This window comes from Nelusetta ayraudi, unplaced genomic scaffold (genome assembly GCF_046127955.1).
Source record: "Nelusetta ayraudi isolate G7.1 ecotype Tasmania unplaced genomic scaffold, CSIRO-AGI_Nayr_v1 ptg000021l, whole genome shotgun sequence".
Taxonomy (NCBI): domain Eukaryota; kingdom Metazoa; phylum Chordata; class Actinopteri; order Tetraodontiformes; family Monacanthidae; genus Nelusetta; species Nelusetta ayraudi.
Window position 1 is genome coordinate 1,267,131 of NW_027466071.1, and position 20,705 is coordinate 1,287,835.

Sequence of the window (20,705 nt, forward strand, 5' to 3'; positions counted from 1 at the left end):
GACCTCGCTGCAGTGTATACTTGGTCTGTTTGAACAGAAAGGCAAAGCATCACCAGCTGCATTTGCATGACAGTTTTTCGCAAAGTAAAAGCGATATTTGTATTTGTTCGACAAAGTACAATTGTGATTTGCAGGTCTGAAAAACCACCTCATGAGAGCGTCAAGACATTTTCGAGATATTTGAGAGGTTTTTCAAAGTTAAACTGTTTCCATGACCATGTTTTTAATGCGATATTTAGGTTTTGCGCAATTCTAGGGGTCATGGAAACGCGGCTTATATCAACTTTAACTTCATTTGCCAATCAGAGTGGCTGCCTGTAGGTCCAAGGGCAGAACCATTTTTCAAGAGAGTGGCGCCACTGCGTCCCTTGTTGTCTCATGGCGATTTATGAATGAAGTCCTCCATTTTTGTCGCATTCATCTGCATCCTGTCTCACCTGCAATCTTGGGAAAATGAAAGATGACTAAGCTAATGATGACTTGACTGCACATCAATCAGAGTCTACAATCATCTCTATGCTCCACGGTTCCCAGGCAGCACAGTACACACCAAGTCCTAAACTCCTACGACTAAACTACCAAGATCAAAGAGTCAACTGGCATGTTTCATCTGTCTGACGCAGACAAATGCTCTACTGGAATGGGCCTCAGAAAATCATTGAAATATCCAGAACTGGATCTGGAGGCAACTTTGGCCGAGTCTGTTACTACATAGTACATTGTGTGTGGCTCTGTGTAAAAGGTGACTCCCGATGACTCAGACAGCCTGATGCCTTGTCACTCACAGTGAGCCCACATCCAAAAATGTTTGGAGACCAAAAACCCAATATTTTACCTTTGCATAAGCATCAGCAAACGTGATTCACAAAAAGTAACTTCCTTGGGCTTCCACAGCTGAAGTAGAGCCTCATCTTCCATGGAATCATTTAGGAATGCTGTACATGTTAAATCTCCTAAAACCACAAAACTGCTGTTTGGCAACTAACTTTGAATCTCATAACTATACTTTGATAGATATATTATTTAAGCAGAAGCCTAACCTGACCTCATACAGACCTGAACCCTTTAACTTTTACTTTTATAGAGTTCCCAAGAGATTTGAAGATTGTTTTTTTTAATTTTTATGACTTGTTTTAATTGTATGGTCATCCCACCCATTGAAATTTAGGGCATCACCTCCAGTCTCTGTTGCACAGTGAGGTAAATTGTCCCTGACTTTCCTTGCCACAAACAGTGCTCCTGTTAAGAATAATAATCCACAGGCATCTCTTCTTAATGGATTTCTGGGAACGTACGTCTACTGAAGCAGACATTAATGGTTCCAGTGAACCTGTCGACAGCAAAGCCTGCTCGTGAATTTGCAACGGTTTGTTTCAGAAAGCGTGAGCTCTAAAATGTTTCGCCTTCTTAAACAAGGGCGAGCTCCTCTCTCACCGAGGCTCGCACGTTCCACAACTGCCAAAGGACGGATTAAGTAGACCAAAGGAAAGTTACTTCCGACTCTCACTTATTCTGACCTCTCAGACGGTGAGGCAGAAACGCTGCAACCATCACCAATGCATTCCTGCCCTGGGTGGAACAAACACGTCAGCAGTGGTGAAACAAGCCGAGGGTTGGGCGCCTCCTCCTCCTCCTCCTCCTCCTCCGCTGCTGGTCTCGACGTACCAATCGACCAAAACCAAAACACTGAGGTCGCCGCTCCTAGCAACGGCGCAGCCAAACTCGGGGGGGGACGGCCTTGTGAGGCACATGGATAAAACCAGAGAAGAAAGTAAAAAGTAATAATCCAACTCACTGCTCACTGATCAACGCCTTTAGACCTTTTGTTTGGTGCCCCGAAAAATAGAAAACAGTGGATGGAAAAACAGCTCCTGAAAAAAATGATATCAACCTCTTAAAGATGTAAAAAAAAAAAAAAGTCTTTAATGTAAAATAATATTAACAATTTGCAGCAACGACACAGTATACACATCCTGATATGATTAACAACTGTTTACACGCGCGCATTCCAACTCTTGGCTCTCCTCAGCTCGGTCGGAAATAGCGACGCGCACACGGCGGCACAGCCATTCCAATCATTTGATCAATTATGTACATTTTGCAGTGTAAACACGGTCAGATACAGACAACGTGAGTGAAGGGTGGGTGGTTGGGGGTGGGGTGGAGGTACAGTGCAAGTCTGGAGGTCGTTGAGCCGCGGAGCCAAGGGAAAATCTTAGGCACGGTCCAAACCCGTGGTGGTGACTCATGTAATTGCTATCAGGGTTGGATCAAACCATGTTCTCTTTCTTTCTTTCTCTCCACAAGCTCAGAAAATAAAAAAAAACAACCCCAAACACACAGAACAGGGGAGGAAATTCCTCAGTTCCTCAAGAACAACAACATTGGACTTGCGGGAGACAATTTCATTGTCCCGGACTGTTTGGAAAAAAAAAAAAAAAAAAAAAAGGAAAGCACTGAATCACTGAGCGGAGAAATGCCTCCTGACGAGTCTTTCAAGGAAGTTCCTGAGCATAGTTTCCCCTTCCCCTACACTGTCACTGCAATGGCGGCTCACGCAACGCCACGCTGTATGAGGGCGCCGGTGTGTCCGGGGTGCCCTTGCCCATCGCCTTGGCCTCCATCAGGCGGTTGCCGCTGGACATGGAGTTGGTCATGGTGTGACGCGAGTGATGGAGGGCGGACAGGCACTCGCGGCAGCGCTTGCCCACCAGGTAGAGGATCTCGAAGATGGAGAGCACGATGCAGACCAGGCTGGAGACCACCATGAAGAGGGTGAAGATACGCTTCTCGGTGGGCCGCGAGATGAAGCAGTCCACGGTGTTGGGGCACGGCACCTGCTGGCACTTGATGAGCGACGGGAAGTCGTAGCCCTCGTAGATGTGGTACACCAGGTAGACGAAGGTGGCGTCCACGCCGATCTTGAAGACCAGCGTGAGCACGTAGGTCCACCACAGGCCGCCGCGCTTCTTGCCCGTGTTCTTGTAGAGGCGGTGGCAGTTCTCGCCGTACTTGAGCTGGTTCTTGCGCTCGCGGTCCTCGCGGTACGCCACGTGCATCACCACCAGCAGCGACGGGCAGGTGACGAAGATGAGCTGCAGGGCCCAGAGGCGCACGTGCGACACGGGGAAGAAGTGGTCGTAGCAGACGTTGTGGCAGCCGGGCTGCATCGTGTTGCACTTGAAGTCCTTCTGCTCGTCGCCCCACACCTTCTCGGCGGCCACCACGAACACCATGACGCGGAAGAGGAGGACGATGGAGAGCCAGACGCGGCCGAAGGCGGTGGAGTACTTGTTCACCCCGCTGAGGAGGCCTTGCAGGAACGACCAGTTCATGCTGAAGTCTGTTCACGGTCCTCCTGCTGGAGGACAGAGGGAAGAGCTGCTTCTTTGGGGTTGGTGGGGGCAGAGGCAGCACAGGCAAATACAAAAAAAACCCTCAGGCAGACAGAAAGAGAAGTCTGAGGGGGGGAGGGGGGGAGAAAGAGAGAAGGGTCATGTCAGAGGTAAAAGAGATAAATATTGAACAATCCAAATGGGCCACTGATACAAATCCGAAAACAAATCCGATTTCATCCAGCGTTAAGTGAATATTAATGAAATAAATAAATAGCACCAAGTGAGCGGAATCAATGTTCTGCTGAACTTTACAACGGTAATAACACACATATAACACACTTTTCGTTCCGGGAAAAAAAAAAACTTTTAATTGGTCGCCGTTCTCAGGTAAAGCGCCCTCAGAAAATCTCTCAGAGCTGAAGCCGCTCTGCTTTCTAAACACTTCGACTGGATCGGAAACCGTGAAGCCGTGAAATCTAGTGAATCCGGATTAAAATTCGCCGCGTCCTACGATCCGATCCCGATACGAGATGACTGGCGGTTGTACTTACGGTCCGATCGCCGTCGGTTCGGGTCAGGAGTGTTCGGCGCGGAGCAGCAGCGGCGGCGGCGGCGGCAGCAGCAGTTGGAGCCTCGGCGATGGTCTCGGATCTTGGCGGATTTCGCCACACGGGGGACGGGAGTGGAGGGGGTGGAGTTGTCTGCAGCTTGACATTTCTTCACACACACACACACACACACACACACACACTGCCCGACCTGATCAGGTGCGACGGCGCCCGACAGTTGTCCAATCAGAGTGAGGAAGAGAACACTGCTCTCTCCTTTATATCTGAGAAATCCTGCATTCGGAATTAAAGAAGCGTGACGCAATCAACGGCTGAGCCGTCTTGCCTATTTTTTTTTTTTTTTTTTGTCTTTACTGAAACACGTTAAGGTCATGATTCATATCCGTTATCTGCTTTTTAAGAAAAAAAAAAAGTAAAAACCAGTCAAAAAAAAAAACTAACGACACCTTCTCATGCAATATTTTAAATATATTTACAACTTTCTACACTGCAGATAGACACTGAAGACATCAAATATATGAGCAAGGTAATTGTAATTCTGCAGCAAAGAAAAACACGTTAACCAACTCTAAACTAACTATTTTGAAGTAATTAAATATAAAACGCGTTTGGGTTATTTTACACTTTTACTGTTCATACATAATTCCATGTGTGTTCATCCATAGTTTTGATGCCTTCAGTGAGAAACTGCAGTGTCAAGTCATGAGAATGAAAGAACATACTTTAAATGCATAGGGTGCGTCCAAACTTTTGACTGGTAGTGTACATCTATAGGTAATAACTCGTGAAAAAGGTAAACACATGTACATATTCTTGTGGATAGTGAGAGGCGACCAAGTGTTTTGAATTTGTTTTTTAAAAATGGGCTCTTTATTTAAATATTTACATGGCAGACAACATGGTCTCAGAGAATAAAGTAACACAGACACACACTGCTCTCCTCATCATCGTTCAGACTCGCTGCACTGCGCTGCGTTTCCCATTCACACATATTCTCCACAGTCCGAGATGATGACCTTCTGCTTGGGCTTGCCGTCTTTGTTTCCCTGAGCCTGCGGAGAAACAACCGTGAAAACAACCATTACTCACCTTGGAGTGTGAAATAAAGCCATTATTAATATTGTTTTATATTACAAGAAATATTGGACTATTCTAGTGGACGGTGCAATAGTAGGATATGTTCTTTTTTCTAACTGTAATAACCTTTTAAATCATATTCCATTATCTGTAAGAAAAATAATTGTCTCTTGTGGAAAATAACGCAATATTGTGATGTGTAAAGTGTATTTAAAAATGTTGGCCAACAACTGAGGTGATTTGCACTTATTATTGCTCTGTCTGTCTCAGTCTGACTACCTCCATCGTACGAAGCACATCCATCCCCTCCACCAGCTCTCCAAACACCACATGTTTGCCGTCCAGCCAGTCCGTCTTGTCCGTGGTGATGAAGAACTGCGAGCCGTTGGTGTTGGGCCCGGAGTTGGCCATGGAGAGCTGACCTGGGTGGAAGAAAGTTCACCGCGTCAATGGTGGGGATCTGCTCGTGGACATGAAACTCCCAGAAAGAAGAGACGGCCGTCACGCACGCAAGGCACTCACCTGGAGCGGTGTGCTTGAGCACAAAGTTTTCATCGTCAAACTTTCGGCCGTAAATGGACTTGCCGCCGGTGCCGTTGTGGTTGGTGAAGTCGCCTCCTTGACACATGAACTGGGGAATGACACGGTGGAAGCTGGAGCCTTTGAAGCCGAAGCCCTTCTCGTGCGTGCACAAGCAGCGGAAATTCTCTGCAAGAGACGCAAAGGAAGATTTATATGCATTTAACATATTGTAAAGTTAGTTTAGGGTTTTTTCTGTATGAAAAAGGCGATTTTGTGAGGAAAGTAACACGTTCCGTTACAAATGCGGGATTTGGTTGTTTTTTTTAACCGTGCAAGACTTGCTTGTGGCATACAAACCTGCTGTCATGGGGACAATGTCGGCACGGAGCAGGAAGCGAAGTCTCCCTGCTGCTTTGTTTCCAATCTTCACATCCATGTACACCTGAGGGTTAACTCTTCCCTTCTTAGCTGGAGGCTCTCCCTGCAGAGAGGCACGATACTAGTGTCACTAGAGAACTATAATTCACTACATTAACAGTGGCAAATACACCAAACTAATATCTCAGTGACTTCGCTGATATTAACAGAGCTCTTCTTGGGCCACCATTTGCAGATATGGACATATGGAGATACCATCTGCTTTAAAGTAAGTACTTAAAGTACTTTAAAATCTTCAAACATGTGGGTTACACATTCTTGGCAGTGCCAGCAGCAGTAGTAGCAGTAACAGTAGCAGTAGTAGCAGTAGTAGATAAGCCTGTTCATGAATAGCAGGGCAAATTCCTTTCTTGCATGTGAAAGGTAAATAATCTCTTATCGTAGTTGAAACCGCGATGAACAAACACATTAGAAGAAAATCCTGGTCACCTCCTGGGTTGCAGTGTTAGTGGCCTCTCCACCACCAGCGGCCTCTGCGTCCGCCTCCTCTGCGGTTTTCCCAGAGAATTTCTTCAACCAGTCATCGTCCGACCACACTGGGAATGGAAGTAAAGTTGTAATAATAAGAAGCAATGATGTTAACTGTTGTTGATGCAGTCCTTCATATATACGGTGTGAACATTGAGTCGTGTCCTTCACCTGGTCGAGAAGAGCCTTCTTTGATTCTCATGGGTTTCGCAGTGTTGACCCTGATCGTTCGTCCAAACAGCTCTGACTCATTCTAGAAAGTGAAGAGGGGCAACAACAGACACGGCTTTTGGATTTGCACCTTTGAGCCAAAGATAGAAAAATTGTTCGGGCCATCAAAATAAATAGATTCACTAATCAGAGGGAAGTGATGGGATCCACTTACCATATTATCAATTGCTGCCGCAGAATCCTGCATAAGTAAAATAAATTGGTTCATCCTCATCATCATCATCATCATCACTTGAAGTGTTGTAATAGTGCATTTAAAGGTCCAGTGTGTAAAATATGGATTGATTTATAATTTTTATACAAGTAAAAACTTAACTTACTGCCCATGAGTACATGAATAAAAATGTAGAATTGCAGTCCGATGAAAGTAATATGGTTTTCCTACCCTCGGAACGGTTCTCATATATATATATAAGAATGTACATAGACCAATAAGGCCCCTGTTCCTAGTTTGCTGCCATCTTGTGCCACCATTTAAGGAAGCCCACCTGACAGTGACCTAAATACGAAATGCACCATCTGGCGGGCTTCCTTAAACACCGGGCTTCCTTAAAAATGTTCCACACTGGACCTTTAAGACATAAGATTCCTATAAAAATCAATAGAGAAGTCAAATTATTCAATGAACAACAGTAAGAAGTTTGGCATAATATTTTCATACGACACACCTCTTATTTAGCAAAGAGAATTTGGCTGGTGTGAACAAGACACAGTGCAGGCAACGTTCTCTCCAGTTGTGTTTGCTAACCTTAAGCTTAATGTTAGCGTGCCAAGTAGGAGAGCATAGAGCACATATTTTTTAGTAGCGTCATTGCTCAACCTGCAGCAAGCCTGGCAAGTTACCTTGGGAAGCTCATTTAAAGCTCGTCTTCACAATGACGACAAATCACTATCATCAGGTGCATGTTATTAATAGTAAATACCAATTAAAAAAAGAAATAAAATTACACAGTACATCTTTGTATTGAATGGATTGACATATAATTTACAGGGGCTTTTTGACATGTTTAGGCTGTGGAGTATTGCTGCACTAGCGCTTAAGAAACACACTTTTAGACGGTCACCCAGCTTTATAGGTCTCTTACATGCTTTCAATTTAAAACAAATTGATACCAGAAATGTGCAGGAGTGGGTGAGTGAGCGAGTGAGTGAGTGAGTGAGTGAGAGATCTATGCAACACATACCTCTGCCAATTCAAACTCAATGAAAGCAAATCCTCTGTGCTTTTCTGTAAATAAGACACAAAACCCATGAGAAAACTACAATGCTTGCAAAAACTTCCAGCATCCAGGGTGAGCGAATATTCGGCGTGAGAGAGGAAAACGACCGATTTTACCCGTTTCATAATCCAACGGTATCTGGATGTCAATGATGTCTCCGAAGGGAATGAATGCTGCATGTAGTACTTTCTCGTCAACCTCCTCTGCCAGGCCACCTGACAGAAAAAGACACACACACACACACACACACACACACACACACACACACACACACACACACACACACACACACACACACACACGTTTATTTAATTTCCCAGTCAAAGAGTTCGTGATCGTAACAACCGTACAAGAAACGCGAAGAGCGGGAATGAAAGACACATACATCAAATCAAATTTACTTATTTCACTTATTATCACGTTCCCACCCATCGTTCTTCGAGGTTTACCGCGCACGTCTCAATATATTGTATGATCAAGACTTCGTTGGGGGGGAAAAAATAAGTTTATAAAAAAAAATACAAAAAAAGTTGTCATGGTTTGTGGCGACGCATTCAAAAGCCTATAATAATAAAATTGAAGTTATATGAGACTGGAATTTGTACAGAGGCGCAATATAAAGAGTAATAGTTTCGTTATCGTTGCTACATTTACTTTATAAACATATTTTTCATAGCATTTTCATAGAAAGAAACACAAACTTACCAACATACAGCACTCGTTTGTTAGCCGCCATATTGGATTTAACCCTTCAACTCTGACCCCAGCGGCTCGTCATTGGTGCAGGGAGACTAAATCCCGCCTTCTTGTGGCAGAGTTCCCTCTTGCGCCGCCTGTTGGCGGCTGCAGGCTACTATGGTTGTTGCAGTTGTCTCTAGTCAGTATGAAACACTACATTTTCGCTTGTGTATGCCGCAAGCCAGATGAGGCGAAACTGTATTTAGCTCCTATACAATTTGCTATCTTTAATCTGCATGTCCCTAGGCTGTAAAAAGGTGTTTAACGCCGAATGCTAAGTGGGAAATAGTATTGGGGAGCTGACTGGCTCACTGAGACAGTGCTAACAAATGACATTACAAGAGCAAACATGTTTTACTGATAAAGTTATTCCTATTGTTTTCGTTTTTTGAATAAGTTAAACAAATGCTGCAACAGTGTAGTTTACCTATTTGGATTCAATAAAGCACATACAGTAAAAACAAATACACAAACTCGTAGCCTTGAAACCATCCATATCCATAATCTTCTATAAGCAAGAAACTTTATAGGTTTTTTTTTTATTAGCAATAAACTTAAATACAGAGCATAAAGGAAACTTGGCTTGTGTCATCAAATACATCATGGCATTTTGTTGTAGTTGTTGCTTAAGGGATGTATGCTTTGTGAAAGCTGTGAGCAAGTTTTATATTATCCTCAACATGCAAATACCTTTTATGATCTTGTCTTTTTTTTTTTAAATCTGGTCTCTAATTACTAACTGCACACTGGACATGTGCACATAATCTCTGAAGCCCTGATGCAAAGTATGACACGCGCATTGCTATCTACAGCTCTAAACATAAAAGCCACTTCCCTCTCTTGCTCTTCAAAAACAACACAAATACAAAACACAACTTTTGCATAGCATCCAGTTTTATTGAGATTACCACACCACCCATGATCACAAGATACTGTAGGATGGAGGAGTCCATCAATTCAAATCAAACTTTCAATCAAAGATAAGGAACAAGGCTTATTTATTCATTTATTTTTTAACCTTAGAAAAGCGTTCTCTCCTTTGCCACAAAGTGAAGGGACGTCCTTCAAGATTCATTTGCAATAGTGAATTATGTTTTCAGTTGAGCAATATTACAGAACTAGAAAATTATCAAATGTAACTTTTCTCAAAATCTTCTAGTATATATATATGTTTAAATTATCATTTATTTCCCACTCCCTTAATTTTTGGGTAATTGTTCAAAGAGAGTCCTTGTCTGGAGTCAGTGTAGGCAGTCTCTCTCCAGATCTGGTCTTTTTTCTGCATCCTAAAACAATAAAATAAAGTAACACAAATATAAAACAAATAAAATACAATACACAATCAACAATTTACGTCCAAAACAATATTAAGCCTGGCTGTTTTTCCACATTCATACCAATTTACCACGGCAGATCGTCTTCAGGATGTGGCTGTGGCAGCAGAATTAGCCATGCTGCCCACTTTCTGAGTGGCATCTTTCTTTGCCTGGTGGGCTTGTAGCACAGCAACAGCCTCTTCCACCTGTACAAACACATCAAAGCATGAATAAGGACACTGGGCGGTAAACCGACACCACATCCTTCTAATCCGACATGCCACATGAAACACCTCATAAACGAAAGGGAATCGTGTCTCATGGTCATCGTGGAAAGCGCACTGAAAAAGAATTGAAGCTGATTGGATAAACTCTGCCTATCAACATTCAAAACAAGCCCAGAGATTTCTTTTTGTGCTTAGTTACACTGAAATTTTGACAAAACTCTTAAAACTTAAGCCAAGCAGGGTGGGAGAAAAGTGTCTCTGTATTAACTCTGTCTGCCACTGCTGGAAGGATATTGGGGAAAAAAAATCAGCTTTTCACAATGATGATTCACTTTTGAAACCTGTTTCACGAGGTTACTAAAGTTCAGCGAGACTTTTTTTTCTGGGAACAAAGTACCTTTGAGCGCAGAGATTCATGAGACTCCAACATGTGCAACAGTTCTGAGTTGTCAATCTCCAGCAGCATGCCAGTGATCTTTCCTGCCAGGTTGGCATGCATGGACTGAATCAGCGGGAAAAGACGCTCACCTGTTGGTGTAAAAAAAAAAAGAAAAAAGAAAAAGGAAATAAATAACATACTTAAGCACATCATTCGCTCGTAATGCTTCTACAAAGCTTACCAAGCATCTGTTTCTGCTCTTGCGGGGGTGCGGCAGCCAACATGGAGGCAGTGAGAGGCTCCTGGCCCTGCACATGCACAGCTGGCTGGGCCTGGAAGGACCCGATGAAAACCACAGGAAGGAAATTCATTACAGGAATTGATCATCAGTCAGACAGAGACAAAAGATGATGGAGAGACGCTTCTTCTTCTTCTTTTTGCCCGTACCTGCTGCAGAGCAGGTTGCACAACCTGTGGGTTGGGGTTGCGGACACCAGTGGCGTATTTGTATGGCGGCATGGCACGAGGGGCAGGGACTCCCATCGAGGGACGAGGGGCCATGGATTGACTAGAAGCTAATAGAGGGAAGGACTGTCAGTCAGGATGTCTTGTTTTCAGCTGCCAACAGAACTGGGTTCACTCCACTACTAGACAAGTGCATGCAGAAGAAGTGGATCTGGCACACACAGACATACACAGTAGTGACTGTATGTAGTTCTTCCCTTCACAGCTGAAAAAAGCTTCATGTGTAAAACTGTTAAAAGCCCACGAGGATGCAGAGACGCTTCTGCCACCACGATACGATTCCAATGAACTGTACCACTTCAGCTCACACACACACACACACACACACACACACACACACACACACACACACACACACACACACACACACACACACCTCTTGGGCCCTGCGCGCCGCTGTTAGGAGTCATGTGTCTCAGGCTGGCACGGGGTCCTGGCTGCCTCAGCGAACTGGACATCCCTTGGAAACCGCCTGAGTGGTAACAAGAAGCGAGAGTCCAGAATCATTTAGATTTATTGTCCAAGGATTCTCTACGTCAGAAGTGCACAGAACGGAACATGGATAGTACGGTGAGCCCTCAACTCACCCTGGCCTCTGCCGCCCTGCTGCTGCCACCGAGGGTTGGGTCGCATCTGAGCCATCTGGTTTGGTGCGTAGTACGTCGTCCGGTTCTGTGCCTGATTGGTGCACAAAGGAGGAAAAAACATGCTTAGTCGACTGAAAATGTTGCAGAAGACAATGCCATATGTATTAAACTATAAAAAAAAAACTGGAATTGTTGTACCTGTGGCACAGCTGGCATGAAGTAGCCGCTAGTGGGCTGGAACTGATTGATGATAGCGTTAGCCGGCATGGCTCTCATTCCAGCGATGCGCTGCATGTACTGGTTGGTGAGGTGGGCTTTGCGCTCCTCTTTGCGCTGGGCGAGAGCCACGTAGAGTGGCTTGGAGCCGACGATGCGTCCGTTCATCTCAGTCACGGCCTTGGTGGCCTCTTCGGGAGACGAGAAGCAGACGAAGCCGAAACCCTTGGAGCGACCCTCCTCGAGCATCACCTGAGGTAGAGAGGTCGTGCCCGGGTTACTGTGGGTGCACGATTATTGTGCATTAAACAGGGTGGATACAATGATTCTTACCTTGGCGCTGGTGATGGAGCCAAATGGAGAAAACTCCTTGCGAAGTTTCTCATCATCGATGGTGTCATCAAGGTTTTTAATGTACAGGTTGACGCCCTGCAACAAGACACAGACACATTGATTGCAGTGTTATTTGAACTTTGAACTAGACTTGAACTACTGGAGATTTATAATGGACTTGTTACAAAAATATCTAAAATACAATAATACACATGTATATGTATATGTATATTTTTGCTAGCAGAAAAAGGGGTACTAGAAAAGCTGATGCTACTCTTCCAACGCAACCACTGATGATACCACTCCTACAAGATATCATTGTCGTCTTTAACATGTTTAACATACTTATTCTCATTAAATCAGACCCAAACGAAAACAAAAACAAAAGACTCAGACCTGATAGCGACTGATTCTTTCTTGTTTCAGCAGCTCAAATTTCCTCTTCAGCTCTGCCTGGCGCTCCATCTTCTTCTGCGCCCGACCCACAAACACGGTCTTGCCGTTGAGCTCTGTGCCATTCATGTCCTCTACCGCCTGATGACAAAAGATGTCGTCGTAGTTTTTTAGTGGAAACAGCTATAAAAGACTTGATAAACCATAATGGCTTAAAATCACATCACAGCACCTTGTTGGCGTCTTCATGCTTTTCATAACTAACGAAACCGAAACCTCTGGATTTACCGGTCGGATCTGTCATCACCTTCACGCTGAGGGTTTTGCCTTCAGAAATGAAAAGTGTGACAAGTAAATACAAGCACACCAAAAATGTTTTGAGCTTTCAGTCATTTTAAACAATCCAGTGCCCTTTTACCGTATTTGTCAAAAAGCTCCTTCAGTTGCACCTCATCCATTTCATCCCCGAAGTTCTTGATGTAAACGTTGGTGAACTCCTTCGCCTTGGCGCCGAGTTCAGCCTCCCGCTCTTTGCGCGACTTGAAACGACCCACGAACCTGATGGCAGAGGAGACGAGGAGATGCACGATCCTTTAAAGCAGTCCACACAGAGTTTACGAAAGGAAACTACCAAGGATCATTTTTAAGTTTCACTTTCCGATCTAATAATACCCTCCCTTGATCCACATGTTCGGGCACACAGAGTTTCACAGTTTCACAAGGAAGACGTGACAAGACAAGCACTTTGGACGGATGAGTACATTTGCATACACAAACAGCCAAAAGAAATATACAAACCATGTCACTTGATCATGTGGTTCATCATTCAAAGCAAGACCACACCTGATATTTTGGCATGCTCGACAACACAAGTGTCACCCATCGTGTTTCTTGGTCCAGGGACGTGGATGAAGAAAAAAGGGGAGTGAGGGGACAGAGTCTCATGGTACAGAGGACAGCTGTATAGTCTCATATACCTGGCTATGAAGACATTTCTCTCCTCCTGCCATCCAGTATTTCAATCCCTGCATTGGATCCATCACTAAAACACACAAGCGTGGTCACACACCCGCACACAGACATACAAACACTCCATGTTGGGTGACCAGTAAGTGGGCAAATAAGGCAGAAAAACGCTTGCGGGAGCAAAGTTAAGACCAAGTACAGGTTTTTAGTTTGTTGCAAAAAGTGTAAGTTTTCACAGTGGGAGCGCTAAGAGACGGGCATTTATTAGTCAGGTTACGCACAGTCAGACTCACACTCAACTTGAGTGACTCAAGTGACAGAGGACACGCACAGTCAGTTTACCCAATGACCACAGCGAAGAATCACAGAACCAGCGTTCATGTGTAATATAGGACAAAAGCAGCGAAATCTTCCAAACTAATGAACTCCGAATTGCAATGCGCCGTGATACTTTTTTTGAGTTCCATCTAAATCATGGCTACCGTCTCCCCAGACCCCGATGAGACACTCACACCTTGCGGTCATTCAGCAGCATGCCGTTCATTTTCTCGATGGCGCGGTCGGCGGCATCCTGAGTCTCAAAGTGGACGAAGGCGTAGCCCTTGGAGCCGTTTTCATCACACACCACCTGGAGTGGAAGAGGACATGGGGGTGACTTCACATCCAGTCGAGTACGTAGCCACGTCTTAACAACATAACATAAATTAACGTATTTATTTGTTTGGATTTATTAATGATTACTGCAAATCTTGCACGTCACTAGACAAATATTCACTGAAACACCTGTGTGAAGCCATCCCAGTCTATGTCTAGTCCCGTGTGCGATGAATTGCTTACCAGTTGTGCTTAATTATTAGCCAAATATGAGACAAGTGTCTTTAAACTCGTCTAACTTCCTCTAAGACAACATAACATACTGGTTGGCCAACATTGCTGTATGGCAGCTTGTGCTTTCTAATTTCCAGCACAGCACCAATTAAAAAGAAACACACAATTTCAGTTGGAATGAGTGAAGAATCCCGCAACCCAGAGTGCAATATGAAGCTGGTATTGAGAATGGATGGATGAGTGAAGAATATCCAATTATTAATGATGCACTGATACCGATACCATTATCAGTTATCGGTACCGATACTGGGGTTGAGTACTCAACTCATACTCATAAAATACACTATTTTTATATGTATGTATATGACAATTTTGTTCCAAAAGCAGGAGCCAGCGGAACTCAGGGGAATGATACTCCTGTCACACTGACCCTAGTCGTACCTTGCAGGAGAGGATGTTGCCAAAGGCGGAGAAGGTGTCGTACAGGGCCTTGTTGTCAATCGACTTGTCGAGGTTCTTGATGAACACGTTGCCCACGCCGGACTTCCTGAGGGAGGGGTCTCTTTGGGACCACATGATGCGGATCGGCTTCCCTTTCACCACGTCAAAGTTCATGGTGTCCAGGGCTCTCTCGGCTTGGGTGGGGTGGGATTGGGGGATGGGCGGAGAGGGAAAAGGTCGGTGAGTATGGACGGCGGCGTGAGTCTGAAAACAGTTGCTGTTCTGTGAACGTATACCGCACGTGTGTTTGCAAACAGATCGGATAGCATGCAATGCCAGTGCGTCGGTGTACTTTGACCCCCCCCCCCGGGGAAACCACACCACAAGTGTCGCAATCCTTCCAACCAATAAATCATATAAAAAATAGTAAACTGTATTTTCCGTGACACTTTGCATATTATCACAAAGAATCCTGCTAGCAGCCAATGAACGGGGCAGCGGCAGCGTGGAACAGCACACTGCGGCAGACCATGTGGCTGATGAGCAGCTGGGACAGGTGTCGAGGGGGGCAGCTGCAGCGGGGTGGGCTTGGTAGCACATGGCCTCCTTCTCAGAGAGGCCACATGGCGTTTACCGCCACGTCCTGTGTAAGGTGAACGCTGTAGGAGAGCGCCAGGCCAGGCCTCGCATGGACAACACGAACGTGGTTTGTTGGAGGACATGAGCTAAAAAGTTCTGTACCTGCTACTGTACACACTCCCCGCCCACTGCTGTATTTTTCATATAGGCTCTTACGTTCATCCGGGAACACATGCCAAATGTCCCTTTTGTTCAGCCACACCACAGTAACACACACACGCACGCACACACACACACACTCTCACACACACAGGCCAGGCTTTCCAGCCAAAAGTGTCTGGTAAACAAAACGGAGCTGCCTTGCGTCTGCTGGCATCAGCAGTTTGAGCTTGCAATTGTACTTCACAGTCTGCATGCTCAGAGAAGGTGAGCTTTTTTCACCCTCGCTGTCAAACATGCAGGGCCAGCGGGGGCGGAAATCTTAGCTATAGAAGGCCAAAATTGATCAATCTGAAAACAGCCATTGGAAGCCAGGGTTTGTTGGTTTTTTTTTTAACTATCTCCTATGCAGAATTGTGAGAATTGCCAGGTTTTGTGCTGCGCTGAACAGCCTGAATTCATTGCAGGCAGGCAGATTTTGAGCTGCACAGAAAGACCCATCTATATTTAGAGAGGGGTCCTGAGAGGTATTCACTGGCATGGGGCGTGCGTGGACCATTCTCTACCATTGATAGGGAAGGGACACATTCAACAAGAATGCTCAGATGAGCCACACCAGAGACTGTTTACACACACACACACATAGCTGGGACCTGTTGCAATATGGAAACCGCTTAAAATCTAAAAACCACATTCAGTCGAACTTGTGACCAGCTGCCATTCTGTAATACGCCCTTATCTTTTAGTTCTGTTGTCTGATGTTTGTTTTTTTTACATTCAGGAAGCTATTGCCACACATGCTTGTTTCAGGACCGCATGTAAATACCCAACTGCTCCCATCCCCCACCATTACACCTCCAACAACAAATGGTGTCCTCACACTTGTGGCTCTTATTACAGTCTGTCTCAAGTGAGTGATACCACCTTCCTGGAAGTTACAGCCACCACTCCGGCTTTTGATGAGCAGCTCGCATAAATTGCGACGGGGTATTATCATCTTATACAAGATGAACCAAAAGGCTGCCGGACTTTCCCAAAAAAAATCACAACACTGGTTTTATGACAACAACAGAGTTGCTGAAAAAAAAAATGGACAACTCCTCAAGTACCTTCTTCACATTTGATACTGGCTTGAAGTACAGCAAAAGCTTTCTGACCGTTACTTTTTTTTTTTTTTTTGGTTCAGACGTACGATTAAGTAGTTCTTACTTGTCTTCCTAAAATTACTTTTTAAAATTGTTTTGTTCAGATATTTGATTAAGCTTTTTGACAGAATGAATGGGAGGCGAGTCCACTTTTATCTCCAGGAGAAAGGTGAGGAGGTGTGCCATCTCACTGTGCACTGTAAACAATCCACATGCAGGCAGCTGGTGTGTGTGTGTGTGTGTGTGTGTGTGTGTGTGTGTGTGTGAGGGGGGTTACTACTGACTTTTCAGCTTTTGCCCCCCTCATGCTTTTAGCGGACACACTTGTAGTAGCAGCAGCAGCCGCAGTCTGTTTCACCATGTCCCTTTAAATAGGTGCTGAAATAGGTCATTTTTGGCTGAAGCGGTGACACACATGAATATGGAAGGAGCTGATGTGCCCTGAACCCAGTCTAATGTGATCAACGAGCACAGACTGACTTCTGTCAACTTTTATTTATTCTTTTTTTTTCTTTTTTTCTTTTTTAATGCCCAAAGCACAACCAACAGTAGCATGTAGCACGTGTGAGAAAGCTTTACACAACACTGACATAGTGGGAATATTAATGAAGTAGGACATGCTTAAATGGGTCGTGTACGTGTGTGGATTCAGAGGCTGTGCCAAGCTTTGGAAGTCTGAATTATTCTCATCATCATCATCATCATCATTATGATTATTATTATTATTATACCGACATCACATGGCACATGTGACTCTGCACGACTTCTACCTGTCCCCAGTCGCATGCACGCTTTCCGCAGGCACGGCGATCTTGCCCACCGCCGATCGACGTCCTTACCGTCAGCTGGCTGCGAGAAGTTCACGTAAGCGTATCCCAGGGAGCGCCGGGTGATCATGTCTCTGCAGACCCGAATGGAGAGCACCGGGCCGGCGGGGCTGAATTTCTCGTACAGCATAGCCTCCGTGATGTCGGGGTGCAGGTCGCCAACGTAGAGAGAAGCCATCGGATAACTCCCTGTCGCCGTGTTCATATCTCGGACGGGACTACAGTGAATGTAAAGCTCCCTTTAACAAAAATGTTTTTAAAAATAAATAAATAAATAAATAAATAAATAAAGCGTGACGGGGCTACGGGGATATAAGGAGAGAGAAAAAATGCCGGTGTATGAACCGTATCCTGGATCCCAAACTGCGCTCCGGTTGTCGCCTTATAAAGACACTGACAGCTGGCTGTGTAGGTCGAGCTTGAAAGAGGGGGAAAAGTCAAAACTGGAGAGTAGAAAAAGACCTTGATGTAAGGTTGGAAAAAAAAAAAAAAAAAGAAAAATCGGTGAATCCTCTCAAAAAAAAAAAGATGCCAACTTCGGGTTAAGCCCGAGGCTTGTTTATATATTTTTTTTTTCAAAAAGAATTTGATTTTTGCTGTTTTTTCGTTGGTTTTTATTTTTTTTTTAAGCGTATTTAAGGTAGATATTTTTATTTAGATTTTGTGGATTTTTTAAATTTTTATAGTTTTTTAAGTTTTTTTTTTTTTTTTTCTAGAACGGTGAGTTAGACACTCACGGTTGTTTTGTGGCCGGGGAAAGAGACTGCGTGAAGAGAAGCGTGGCCACTTTATAGAGAGCGGCGGTGCGGAGGAAATAGTGGCCGGGGTCAAACTTTGGATGGGGAGGGGGGGAGAAACGGGGAACTGCACTGAGCATGCGCCATAAAGGGAGAGCGGCACTGCACCGGTCCAACTACACAGCGCTGCTCCCCACAGCGACATCTGGATGGGAATAGAGAATGCTTCACAAGGGCTGTGGGCAGCTTTGATATGTGCCAGTTTCCTGAGAGAGGAAACTGGAAATTATGTTTATTGAAAATTAAAGCAAATAAATTAAAAATGTCAGCAGCACTGATTTTTTTTTTGCAAAAAATTTATTAAATCAGATCAACGTTGCTTATTCAGCTCCGTCTATTCTCCTGTGGATGGGGGTTAAAAATCATCAGTTAGTGTCAAACATTTAAATTAACTGAACTTTCTGAGACTGAAGAAGCGAAAGGACCTCAAAAAATCCAGGAAGGTTGCACGGAGCTTCCTCTTTCTCAGCTCCTGATGCATTGTCATTCCACACCCGGGCGCCTCACATTTATCTTCTGGCTTCACCACTTCCTCCTCGTAACTCAGCGTCTGCGCTCCGTCCGCAGCTTTGGTGAACTGTAGCTTTGAGCGAATTACTGCTCCGTTATTATCCAATCTCGGCAGTGGCTCGTCTTTTCTCAGGCTAAAATCATCCTGGTCTCCTGCATCAACCTCCAGGTGAAGAGGGATCACAGCCAGAGACAGAACTTTCACGCCATCGGCATTGATCACGTTTGTGGACGTTTCCTGAGAAGGCTCCTCAACTGCTGTTGAGGGTCGATGCTCAGGGACATCGTGAAAAATCGAACTCCTCTCTTCAGGTTTAGCATCACCAACCTGTCCAGAATGCCAAAGGGTCAGTCTGGCACTGGGTTCCTGTCGCACAACCACCACACTCTGAGGAGAAAACTTTCCTCTTGACAGAGATTCTCCAGAAACGCTGGTGTCCACAGATTCCTGGCCATCAGACTGCATGGAGTCAGTGGCTTCAGCCAGGGGTTCTGTTTCAGAGCCTGGATGACTGGTTTCCTTCTCTACGTCTTGATCAATGATGACAAAGGGGCCAGCGCTAACCTTAGACTTGGCGTCTGACATGACAGGAGACAGTAAGAATAAAACTTTAGATAAAGCCATTTGTTAATTTGCTAATTGATTGTTACATTTCTTTTTTTAAAGAATTACCTTCAGAAAGCTTGACCGAGAGGTCTTTACATTTTGCACCACAGCATTCGCACACCTCTGAAGCGCCACTCAACTCCTTCCATCTGATATTAAAAAGAAAAACATGTTGATTGAAGAAATCAAGCCGTTTGGTTCAAGTTCCTTAATTCATGCACGTACCTCGCCTCGATAGCGTTGTAGCTGCAGGATTTAGAACCAAAGGTCACACCCTGGTCTGAGAGGAAGACACTGCAGTGGACATACAGCTTCAGCAGGAGGAAGGGACTAATTAGGAGGTGTCACTTTTAAAAATCATACATGGAATAGCCAGTCAGTGGAAGGGGGAATTTTTTTTTTTTTACCTCAGAAATGAGATCAGATGTGTTTAACGCAAAGTTGACAACATCTGGCCGATGGGAGGCCAGGAACTGTGCGGCACTGTGGGGGGAACCGAACCAGGCTGCACACCTGCACAGTGAAGGTACCTGAATTATGCTGACGTCGTGTCCAAACACTGCCCACTAGTTCTCACTGGCGTTTTACCCCATGTTCATGATGACAGCATGCCGCGGTCTGATGTAAGGCTCAGGAGACGCAGAGACAAAACAGGACCGAATGAAGAGTTGCTGCTGCTGCTGCTCAGGTCTGGTGTTGGCAGAAACTTGAAGGGTTATAATTTCTCCTCTTTTATATACATTAGAATCTGCACTGCCTGTCCAGACGGCTGCAAAATATACAATTGCAAGTTTATTTTAAACAAGACAAACTAAACAAATAAAGCTCTGTGTATGTCACATTATTGCTATACTCACAATTTACAGCTCTCATGTCAAAGTGTGGGCTTGTGCCATACTCAGGAGGTGCATGTGGGCCAACCAAGTTTGTGTTCCCATCCGGCCTGAAATTACATTTCCAATAATATTTTTCACTGCAGCCACAACATTTCAATTTGTGGATTTTAGTTTATTATCTAACATATTGTTTCCAGCATGTTAAAGTCTTAAAACAATTAGCAATTAAGTGATGACTGAGTTATGGTCGACAGTGTGGTTTCACTTTATTCCAGACTAGCTTCAGCAAGAGGTAATTCTATTAGCATTGAAAAAAAACTTAACGTGTATGTTTGTATGTTTGGAAAGGGGAGGAGGACGCAGAAGATTATTTAATCAAAATTACAGTGAATTGTTTGGGTAATTTTAGATGCACCTGCTGACACAGGAGATG

General features: G+C 44.6%; 3 protein-coding genes across 3 annotated transcripts; all 3 read right to left on the minus strand.

Moving 5' to 3' along the window:
- Positions 1 to 1,908: 1,908 nt before the first annotated feature.
- gjb10 (gap junction protein beta 10) lies at positions 1,909 to 4,046 on the minus strand. The gene is made up of 2 exons (XM_076027527.1): positions 3,890 to 4,046; positions 1,909 to 3,460 (listed from the first exon to the last, which is right to left on the minus strand). The coding sequence occupies exon 2, from the start codon at positions 3,333 to 3,335 to the stop codon at positions 2,538 to 2,540; it is 798 nt and encodes a 265-aa protein (XP_075883642.1). The 5' UTR covers positions 3,336 to 3,460; positions 3,890 to 4,046; the 3' UTR covers positions 1,909 to 2,537.
- Positions 4,047 to 4,747: 701 nt separating this feature from the next.
- On the minus strand, positions 4,748 to 8,663 carry ppie (peptidylprolyl isomerase E (cyclophilin E)). The gene is made up of 10 exons (XM_076027545.1): positions 8,569 to 8,663; positions 7,980 to 8,078; positions 7,828 to 7,871; positions 6,798 to 6,824; positions 6,584 to 6,665; positions 6,374 to 6,480; positions 5,864 to 5,987; positions 5,507 to 5,692; positions 5,264 to 5,406; positions 4,748 to 4,959 (listed from the first exon to the last, which is right to left on the minus strand). The coding sequence occupies exons 1-10, from the start codon at positions 8,597 to 8,599 to the stop codon at positions 4,891 to 4,893; spliced, it is 912 nt and encodes a 303-aa protein (XP_075883660.1). The 5' UTR covers positions 8,600 to 8,663; the 3' UTR covers positions 4,748 to 4,890.
- Positions 8,664 to 9,605: 942 nt separating this feature from the next.
- pabpc4 (poly(A) binding protein, cytoplasmic 4 (inducible form)) lies at positions 9,606 to 18,288 on the minus strand. The gene is made up of 15 exons (XM_076027538.1): positions 17,535 to 18,288; positions 14,813 to 15,006; positions 14,056 to 14,171; positions 12,996 to 13,135; positions 12,810 to 12,904; positions 12,581 to 12,718; positions 12,185 to 12,280; positions 11,834 to 12,103; positions 11,636 to 11,726; positions 11,425 to 11,520; positions 10,971 to 11,098; positions 10,765 to 10,855; positions 10,542 to 10,672; positions 10,007 to 10,123; positions 9,606 to 9,887 (listed from the first exon to the last, which is right to left on the minus strand). The coding sequence occupies exons 1-14, from the start codon at positions 17,725 to 17,727 to the stop codon at positions 10,022 to 10,024; spliced, it is 1,881 nt and encodes a 626-aa protein (XP_075883653.1). The 5' UTR covers positions 17,728 to 18,288; the 3' UTR covers positions 9,606 to 9,887; positions 10,007 to 10,021.
- Between the last annotated feature and the right edge of the window lie 2,417 nt (positions 18,289 to 20,705).